Source organism: Somniosus microcephalus, unplaced genomic scaffold (assembly GCF_052327205.1).
Source record: "Somniosus microcephalus isolate GS21.2 unplaced genomic scaffold, FLI_Smic_1.0 unresolved_chr4, whole genome shotgun sequence".
Lineage (NCBI taxonomy): Eukaryota > Metazoa > Chordata > Chondrichthyes > Squaliformes > Somniosidae > Somniosus > Somniosus microcephalus.
Window position 1 is genome coordinate 41979226 of NW_028225182.1, and position 10500 is coordinate 41989725.

The 10500-nt window shown below is 54.1% G+C and overlaps 1 protein-coding gene across 2 annotated transcripts in view; it reads right to left on the reverse strand.

Moving 5' to 3' along the window:
- LOC147090618 (ephrin type-B receptor 1-like) overlaps window positions 1-10500 on the reverse strand; it is a 114800-nt gene that overhangs the window by 28571 nt on the left and 75729 nt on the right. For both annotated transcript variants that reach the window (XM_085977384.1, XM_085977385.1), the window contains exons 7-9: window positions 8082-8244; window positions 4049-4148; window positions 1102-1154 (exon numbers count right to left, since the gene is read on the reverse strand). In XM_085977384.1, coding sequence (XP_085833510.1) covers window positions 1102-1154; window positions 4049-4148; window positions 8082-8244 — 316 coding nt within the window. The remainder of the gene's footprint in view (window positions 1-1101; window positions 1155-4048; window positions 4149-8081; window positions 8245-10500) is intronic.

Here is a 10500-nt window from a genome sequence, read left to right on the forward strand (position 1 = left end):
AAATTCAGTACCCTGTCCCTGCCTTCTCCCCATACCCCTTGATCCCTTTAGCCTTAAGAAATATATCCAACTCCTTCTTGAATATATTTAATGTATTGGCCTCTACTGCCTTCTGTGGTAGAGAATTCCACAGGTTCACCACTCTCTGGGTGAAGAAATTCCTCCTCATCTCAGTCCTAATTATCCTTAGACTGTGACCCCTGGTTCTGGACTCCCCCGCCATCGGGAACATCCTTCCTGCATCTAGTCTGTCTAGTCCTGTTAGAATTTTATAAGTTTCAATGAGATCCCCTCTCATTCTTCTAAACTCCAGCGAGTATAAGCCTAATCGACCCAATCTCTCCTCATACGTCATTCCTGCCATCCCAGGTATCAGTCTGGTGAATCTTCGCTGCACTCCCTCCATGGCAAGAACATCCTTCCTCAGATAAGGTGACCAAAACTGCACACAATACTCAAGGTGTGGTCTCACCAAGGCCCTGTACAACTGCAGCAAGATATCCTGTACTCAAATCCTCTCGCTATGAAGGCCATTCCAAACCTTCCAAACTTTCCACACCTTCAGACTCATAAAATCCAGAGGGCGAACCAGTGAGTAGGAACTCTGTGGGCCAGATTGCCAGGGTCCAGGGGCAGGATGTGACCCACGGGCTTTAGTCTGGACAAAGCCCCAACCAAGATGAACCTTACTAAAATTCACTAGAACAGCTTATCTGGTCATCATCACATTGCTGTTTGTGGGAGCTTGCTGTGCGCAAATTGGCTACCGCGTTTCCCACATTACAACAGTGACTACACTCCAAAAAGTACTTCATTGGCTGTGAAGCACTTTGGGACGTCCTGAGGTCGTGGAAGGCGCTATAGAAATGCAAGTCTTTCCTTTTCTTTATGCCTCTTTGTTAGGCAAGGGTATTAAGGGATACGGAACCAAGGCGGGTAGACAGAGTTAAGATACAGATCAGCCATGATCTCACTGAATGGCAGAACAGGCTCGAGGACCTGAATGGCCTCCTCCTGTTCCCATGTTACTATTCTTCCCCTCAACCAATCTATTCCCGCTCCTTTCACAATCTTAGAATCCTCTGGGGTTTCCGGACTTACCGATATGAGGGGGCAGCTTCTCGGAATAATCCGGGTCGCGTTTGCGTTGTTTCCTGTCAGGGGAGAAAAAGGGCGGGCCGTCAATCCCTGTTGGTGCTGCGCCCACTCGCCAAGTGTTTGCCCGAGACCCACGAATATCAGAACGACCGTCGAGTCCGAAAGCTCATGAATCCCTCAGAGAGGAGACAAGAGAACAGTATGGGGAGGGGGGGGGGGGGCAACCTGGACTGAGAGGGCAGGACTCAGGGCTCCTGGTCTGAGATAATGGGGTACAGGTCTCCTGGTCTGAGATGATGGGGTACAGGTCTCCTGGTCTGAGATGATGTGGTACAGGTCTCCTGGTCTGAGATGATGGGGTGCAGGTCTCCTGGTCTGAGATGATGGGGTACAGGTCTCCTGGTCTGAGATGTTGGGGTACAGGGCTCCTGGTCTGAGATGATGGGGTACAGGGCTTCTGGTCTGTGATGATGGGGTACAGGGCTCCTGGTCTGTGATGACGGGGTACAGGGCTCCTGGTCTGTGATGACGGGGTATAGGGCTCCTGGTCTGAGATGATGGGGTACAGGGCTCCTGGTCTGTGATGATGGAGTACAGGGCTCCTGGTCTGTGATGATGGGGTACAGGGCTCCTGGTCTGAGATGATGGGATACAGGGCTCCTGGTCCGAAATGATGGGGTACAGGGCTCCTGGTCTGAGATGATGGGGTACAGGGATCCTGGTCTGAGATGATGGGGTACAGGGCTCCTGGTCTGAGATGATGGGGTACAGGGCTCCTGGTCTGTGATGATGGGGTACAGGGATCCTGGTCTGAGATCATGGGGTGCAGGGATCCTGGACTGAGTTGACGGGGTACAGGGCTCCTGGTCTGAGATGACGGGGTACAGGGCTCCTGGTCTGAGATGATGGGGTACAGGGCTTCTGGTCTGTGATGATGGGGTACAGGGCTCCTGGTCTGTGATGACGGGGTACAGGGCTCCTGGTCTGTGATGACGGGGTATAGGGCTCCTGGTCTGAGATGATGGGGTACAGGGCTCCTGGTCTGTGATGATGGAGTACAGGGCTCCTGGTCTGTGATGATGGGGTACAGGGCTCCTGGTCTGAGATGATGGGATACAGGGCTCCTGGTCCGAAATGATGGGGTACAGGGCTCCTGGTCTGAGATGATGGGGTTCAGGGCTCCTGGTCTGAGATGATCGGGTACAGGGCTCCTGGTCTGAGATGTTGGGGTACAGGGCTCCTGGTCTGAGATGATGGGGTACAGGGATCCTAGTCTGAGATGATGGGGTACAGGGCTCCTGGTCTGAGATGATGGGGTACAGGGCTCCTGGTCTGTGATGATGGGGTACAGGGATCCTGGTCTGAGATCATGGGGTGCAGGGATCCTGGTCTGAGATGATGGGGTACAGGGCTCCTGGTCTGAGATGATGGGGTACAGGGCTCCTGGTCTGAGATGATGGGGTACAGGGATCCTGGACTGAGTTGATGGGGTACAGGGCTCCTGGTCTGAGATGATGGGGTACAGGGCTCCTGGTCTGAGATGACGGGGTACAGGGCTCCTGGTCTGAGATGATGGGGTACAGGGATCCTGGACTGAGTTGATGGGGTACAGGGCTCCTGGTCTGAGATGATGGGGTACAGGGATCCTGGTCTGAGATGATGGGGTACAGGGCTCCTGGTCTGAGATGATGGGGTACAGGGCTCCTGGTCTGAGATGATGGGGTACAGGGCTCCTGGTCTGAGATGATGGGGTACAGGGATCCAGGTCTGAGATGATGGGGTACAGGGCTCCTGGTCTGTGATGATGGGGTACAGGGCTCCTGGTCTGAGATGATGGGGTACAGGGCTCCTGGTCTGAGATGTTGGGGTACAGGGCTCCTGGTCTGAGATGATGGGGTACAGGGCTCCTGGTCTGAGATGTTGGGGTACAGGGCTCCTGGTCTGAGATGATGGGGTACAGAGATCCTGGTCTGTGATGATGGGGTACAGGGCTCCTGGTCTGAGATGATGGGGTACAGGGATCCTGGTCTGAGACGATGGGGTACTGGGATCCTGGTCTGAGATGATGGGGTACAGGGCTCCTGGTCTGAGGTGATGGGGTACAGGGCTCCTGGTCTGTGATGATGGGGTACAGGGCTCCTGGTCTGAGATGATGGGGTACAGGGCTCCTGGTCTGAGATGATGGGGTAGAGGGCTCCTGGTCTGAGATGATGGGGTACAGGGCTCCTGGTCTGAGATGTTGGGGTACAGGGATCCTGGTCTGAGATGATGGGGTACAGGGATCCTGGTCTGAGATGATGGGGTACAGGGATCCTGGTCTGAGATGATGGGCTACAGAGCTCCTGGTCTGTGATGATGGGGTACAGGGGTGCTGATCAGAGATGTTGGGGTACAGGGGTGCTGATCAGAGGTGTTGGGGTACAGGGGTCCTGGTCTGAGATGATGGGGTACAGGGATCCTGGTCTGAGATGATCAGGTACTACTGTTGGGGTTTTATTAGGAATCTTCACCCAACGTTACCCAGTGCCAATCTGACCCAGACGCCAATAAACTGGATCCTGGAAACTCCTGTACAGAAGGAAGCCAGTTGCCCGCTCTGTTTAAGGCGGTTTCCCAGTTGGGACCGACCACTCCAATCCCATCGCCCTATTCCTTGACCGAACCATTTAATATCTATCTCCAAGTGTTTTATCCAAGTCCCTCTTAAAATGCCTTGACCGACTTGGCTTCAACAGGCATCTGTGGGAAAGCCAGCCCGTGTACTAATCTTCATGGTGGATTTCCAACCTTTCCCACCCCTTTCGTGTTGTTCCCCGAGCAGAGGCTGGGGTTGGTGGGTGGGGGGTGGTTGGGTGGGTGTACTCTTGTTGGGTGGTCCTACTTGACAACGCCCCAATCCCCGAGAGAACCGGAGACGCCCCGCGCCCGGCCGCCCAACGCCGGGCTTTACCTGAGACAGACCACAGCGACCACTGCCACCACCAGGAGAACGAACACCACCGAAGCAGAGCTGGTGATCAGTAGGAGCTCCTCGCGTCGACTCGGGGTATCTGCAAGGACACGAGAGGCACACGAGTGAAATGTTGGTGCTCGTCATGGTGGGAGCAACTTCAGAGAATCAGAGAAATCACAGGATCATTGAAATTTACGGCACAGAAGGAGGCCATTCGGCCCATCGTGTCCGTGCCGGCTGAGAAAGAGCCATCCAGCCTAATCCCACTTTCCAGCTCTTGGTCCGTAGCCCTGTAGGTTTCGGCACTTCAAGTGCAGATCCAAGTACTTTTTAAATGTGCTGAGTGTTTCTGCCTCTCCCACCCTTTCAGGCTGTGAGTTCCAGACCCCCACCACCAGAATCTCCAGGATGATTTGGACAGGTTGGGTGATTGGGCAGAAACATGGCAGATGCAATATAACGTGGATAAATGTGAGGTTATCCACTTTGGTGTCAAAAACAGGAAGACAGATTATTATCTGAACAGCAATAGATTGGGAGAAGGGGAAGTGCAACGAGACCTGGGTGTCCTTGTGCACCAGTCGCTGAAGGTAAGCATGCAGGTGCAGCAGGCGGTTAAGAAGGCAAATGGTATGTTGGCCTTCGTAGCGAGAGGATTCGAGTACAGGAGCAAGGATGTCTTGCTGCAGTTGTACAGGGCCTTGGTGAGACCGCACCTTGAGTATTGTGTGCAGTTTTGGTCGCCTTATCTGAGGAAGGATGTTCTTGCCATGGAGAGAGTGCAGCGAAGATTCACCAGACTGATACCTGGGATGGCAGGAATGACGTATGAGGAGAGATTGGGTCGATTGGGCTTATACTCGCTGGAGTTTAGAAGAATGAGAGGGGATCTCATTGAAACTTATAAAATTCTGGCAGGACTAGACAGACTAGATGCAGGAAGGATGTTCCCGATGGTCGGGGAGTCCAGAACCAGGGGTCATAGTCTAAGGATAAGGGGTAAGCCATTTAGGACAGAGATGAGGAGGAATTTCTTCACCCAGAGAGTGGTGAACCTGTGGAATTCTCTACCACAGAAGGCGGTAAAGGCCAATTCATTAAATATATTCAAGAAGGAGTTGGATATATTTCTTAAGGCTAAAGGGATCAAGGGGTATGGGGAGAAGGCAGGGACTGGGTACTGAATTTGGATGATCAGCCATGATCTCATTGAATGGCGGAGCAGGCTCGAGGGGCCGAATGGCCTACTCCTGCTCCTATCTTCTATGTTTCTATGTTTACCCTCTGGGTGAAAAAAGTTCCCCTCCACTCCCCTCTAATCCTTCTACCAATTACTTTAAATCTCTGCCCCCTGGTTATTGACCTCTCTGCTCAGGGAAATAGGTCCTTCCTATCCACTCTATCTAGGCCCCTCATAATTTTATACACCTCAAATAAATCTCCCCTCAGCCTCCTCTGTTCCAAAGAAAACAACCCCAGCCCCTCCAGTCTTTCCTCATAGCTAGAATTCTCCAGTCCTGGCAACATCCTTGTAAATCTCCTCTGTATTCTCTCCAGTGCAATCACATCTCTCCTGTAATGTGGTGACCAGAACTGTATGTAGGACTCTAGCTGCGGCCTAACTAATGTTTTATACAGTGACCGTCCTCGGCCTCCTACACTGTTCCAACGAAGCTCAACATAAACTCGAGGAACAGCACCTCATCTTCCGATTAGGCACTTTACAGCCTTCCAGACTCAACATCGAGTTCAACAATTTCAGATCATAACCTCGGCCCCTATCCTTTTTTTTCCCATTTTTTTTTTTTTTTTTTTCTCTCTCCCACATGGCAGCTGTCTTCCATTCTGCCAGTGCCATTTACACTTCATCTAGAGCCATCTTTTGTTTCTTAACTTGTTCCATTACCATCTCCTTTTGCCTCGCACCATCTCTTAATCTCTCCTGCCTTCCACCCTATCACAGACCTTCCCTTTTGTTCTTTCCTCCCCTCCCCGCTTTCCCAGCCCCAACTTGCTTAAAAACCTGTTCCATCTCCAACTTTTTCCAGTTCCGACGAAAGGTCATCGACCTGAAACGTTAACTCTGTTTCTCTCGCTCCACAGATGCTGCCTGACCTGCTGAGTATTTCCAGCATTTTCTGTTTCTATTCTAGTGTGTTATACAGTTCAAGCAAAACCTCCCTGCTCTTATATTCTATGCCTCTTGCCAAAGCATGAGTTTAAGGGTAAAGTGGAAATAATTTCTACCGTGCCTTATCCACGGGTCGTCCTGAGGTGCTTCACAGCCCACAAACTACGTCAGGTAGTTGTTACGTGGACAACTGTGGCAGCCATTTTGCACACAGTAAGCTTCCACAAGCCGCGGTCAACCTGTTGGTTGAGGGATAAATATTTATCCAAAACTTATCCCTCAATCAACATCGCTAAAACAGAACGATAGCAAAATACTGCAGATGCTGGAAATCCAAAACAACAACAGAAAATGCTGGAAAAACTCAGCAGGCCAGGCAACATCCATGGAGAGAAATTAGAGTCGACGTTTTGGGTCGAAACCCTTTGTCAAGACTGGAAAGGAAATGAAATAGATCGAAAGGCAGGGCTGCGAGAGAACAAAAGAAGTGAAGAGACATTAAGAGGTATTCAAAACCAGACGAGATGGTGATAGGACTAGTGGAGACAAAAGGCGGCTCTAGATTAGATGTGAAATGTTCTGGCAGAATGGGAGATAGCTGTCATGTGGGAGAGAGAAAAAAAAAGAGGGGGGGGAAACTAAAACAAAGGGGTGGATAAAATATAAGCAAAAATGTAATAGGGGCCGAGGTTATGATCTGAAATTGTTGAACTCGATATTGAGTCCGGAAGGCTGTAAAGTGCCTAATCGGAAGATGAGGTGCTGTTCCTCGAGTTTGCGCTGAGCTTCCTTGGAACAATGCAAGAGCCCGAGTACAGTGAGGTCTGAGTGGGAATGGGGCGGTGAATTAAAGTGACAGGCGACCCGAAGCTCGCGGTCCCCCTTACGGACTGAACGGAGGTGTTCCGCAAAGCGGTCACCCAATCTGCACTAAAACAGAAGATGGCTCTCGATGAAGTGTAAATGGCACTTTTGGTAAGAAAAATGGAAAAGCAAGAGTATTTTTTAAATGGTGAGAGATTGGGAAATGTTGGTGCTCAGAGGGACCTGGGTGTCCTTGTACACGAATGACTGAAAGTTAACATGCAGGTACAGCAAGCAATTAAGAAAGCAAATGGTATGTTGGCCTTTATTACAAGAGGATTTGAGTAGAAGAGTAAAGACGTCTTACTGCAATTATATAGGGCCCTGGTGAGACCACACCTGGAGTATTGTGTACAGTTTTGGTCTCCTTACCTAAGGAAGGTTATACTTGCCATAGAGGGAATGCAACGAAGGTTCACCAGACTGGTTCCTGGGATGGGGGGATTGTCCTATGAGGAGAGATTGAGTAGACTAGGCCTATATTCCCTGGGGTTTAGAAGAATGAGAGGTGATCTCATTGAAACATACAAAATTCTTACAGGCTTGACAGGGTAGATGCAGGGAGGATGTTTCCCCCTGGCTGGGGAGTCTAGAACCAGGGGTCACGGTCTCAGAATAAAGGGTCGGCCATTTAGGACTGAGATGAGGAGAAATTTCTTCACTCAGAGGGTGGGGAATCTTTGGAATTCTCTACCCCAGAGGGCTGTGGAGGCTCAGTCGTTGAGTATATTCAAGACAGAGATCGATAGATTTTTGAATATTAAAGGAATCAAGGGATATGGGGATAGTGCAGGAAAGTGGAGTTGCGGTAGAAGATCAGCCATGATCGTATTGAATGGCGGAGCAGGCTCGAGGGGCCGAATGGCCGGCTCCTGCTCCTATTTCTTATGTTTTAATGTTTTATGTCTTGCTCGCAGCAGTGTCCTGGAGATTAATGTTTAATTCCTGGAGGCTCCAGAGCCCATCCTAGAAGGTCGGCAAGGCGGAAGCGGTCAGGGCCTACGCAGAAGTGCAGAGCCTGGGACTTTACCGTACCTCCGCCCTGGGTCCAGAAGTCGCTCTTGCTGCTGAACTTCCCGTACCCCGTCTCAGTCCTGGCTCGGACCTGCACCACGTAGACAACGCCACTCCTCAGGCCTTCAATCGACAGGGAGTTTGTTGAGCTGCTGATGTACGAGGCACTACTTTCATTCATCGCCTGCGGAAGGCCAAGGAATAAAAGGATTAGACTGATGAATCCAAACACGAAGGGGGACACATTCGGTTGCTTAGTGTCTCCCGCTAGCGCATCCAGGGGGCGCTAGGAACTTAGCGCCCGGGCGCGGCGATGTTTGCGCCGCTCGCGAAATTGACCAGACATTTTGCGGCGGCGCTAAGCACGACCGCCACCATCTCCTGCGCCCGCAGATCATGACGTCAGTCAAGTGTGCAAAGCCCTGGACCGGATATTGAGTGGCGCCCCCTGCCTTAGCGCCTGCCGCTAGGAGCGACGCTGGGGGAGCGCTATTTAAAGGCGGCCGCTTCCTGCCTTTTCTTGCCGGCAAAATGTTTTGGTTTTAACGCTGTCCTAAGGCGTTTCGGCCCTCAGCACCACTTTTAAGGTTCCTAAGCGCCGAGCTCTTTCCCTGGGCCTATCCATTAGTACTTCCAGCACAATTGCTTTCGAGGTCTCTCCAGGCCGAGATTCAAGGCGGCAATGAGCAGGGTGTGGCTGGCCAGCAAGATGGCCCCTCCCCTTTAAGAACTGGACGACGCCAGTCTGCCTGGCTTCCATGGTAACGGTCATCGCCTGAGCTTCGGTAGTGCTCTGAGGTAGCGCCTCGCTCCCTGACGTTAGCGCCTTAAGAGAGGTGTGTAGCGCCTGATTTAGCGCTCAAATCACCCCCAGGGGGCGATAGAGGCGAATTTTGCAGTCGGAGGTGATAATTAGCACCCGATATTAGCGCCCCAAAATGGGCAATACCCAATTTTTCCCCCCTAAAGGTTTATCTGACAAATCGATTCTACACCCCGTACATTAAAGAGTAACAGCTCATCACATCCCTCAAATATTTCTACGGCGTTGACATCTAATCACTGTTGTAATGTAGGAAACACGGCAGCCATTTTGTGCACAGCAAGCTCCCACATACAGCAATCACATGAATCACTGGTTAATCTGTTTTTGTGAAGTTGGTTGAGGGATAAATATTGGCCCAGGACACCGGGGAGAACTCCCACTCTTGTTCCAATAGTGGCCATGGGATCGTTTACATCCACCTGAGAGAGCAGACGGGGCCTTGTTTTAATGTCTCATCTGCAAGACGGCACCTCTGACAGTGCAGCACTCCCTCAGTACTGCACTGGGAGTGTCAGCCTAGATTTTTGTGCTCAAGTCTCTGGAGTGTGGCTTGAACTCAAAACCTTTCGGCTCCCGAGGCTGCCCTCACTCACACATAGGCCTGCCCTCCCCCGCACAGTGTGAGGCTGCCCTCGCTTACACGGGGTTCGGCCTGCCCTCCCCCCCACGCAGGCTCTGGCCTGTCCTCGCTCCCAGGCAGGCTGCGGCCTGCCCTCGCTCCCAGGCAGGCTGCGGCCTGCCCTCGCTCCCAGGCAGGCTGCGGCCTGCCCTCGCTCCCAGGCAGGCTGCGGCCTGCCCTCGCTCCCAGGCGGGCTGCGGCCTGCCCTCGCTCCCAGGCGGGCTGCGGCCTGCCCTCGCTCCCAGGCGGGCTGCGGCCTGCCCTCGCTCCCAGGCGGGCTGCGGCCTGCCCTCGCTCCCAGGCGGGCTGCGGCCTGCCCTCGCTCCCAGGCGGGCTGCGGCCTGCCCTCGCTCCCAGGCGGGCTGCGGCCTGCCCTCGCTCCCAGGCGGGCTGCGGCCTGCCCTCGCTCCCAGGCGGCCTGCCCTCGCTCCCAGGCGGCCTGCCCTCGCTCCCAGGCGGCCTGCCCTCGCTCCCAGGCGGCCTGCGGCCTGCCCTCGCTCCCAGGCGGCCTGCGGCCTGCCCTCGCTCCCAGGCGGCCTGCGGCCTGCCCTCGCTCCCAGGCGGCCTGCGGCCTGCCCTCGCTCCCAGGCGGCCTGCCCTCGCTCCCAGGCGGCCTGCCCTCGCTCCCAGGCGGCCTGCGGCCTGCCCTCGCTCCCAGGCGGCCTGCGGCCTGCCCTCGCTCCCAGGCGGCCTGCGGCCTGCCCTCGCTCCCAGGCGGCCTGCGGCCTGCCCTCGCTCCCAGGCGGCCTGCGGCCTGCCCTCGCTCCCAGGCGGCCTGCGGCCTGCCCTCGCTCCCAGGCGGCCTGCGGCCTGCCCTCGCTCCCAGGCGGCCTGCGGCCTGCCCTCGCTCCCAGGCGGCCTGCCCTCGCTCCCAGGCGGCCTGCGGCCTGCCCTCGCTCCCAGGCGGCCTGCGGCCTGCCCTCGCTCCCAGGCGGCCTGCGGCCTGCCCTCGCTCCCAGGCGGCCTGCGGCCTGCCCTCGCTCCCAGGCGGCCTG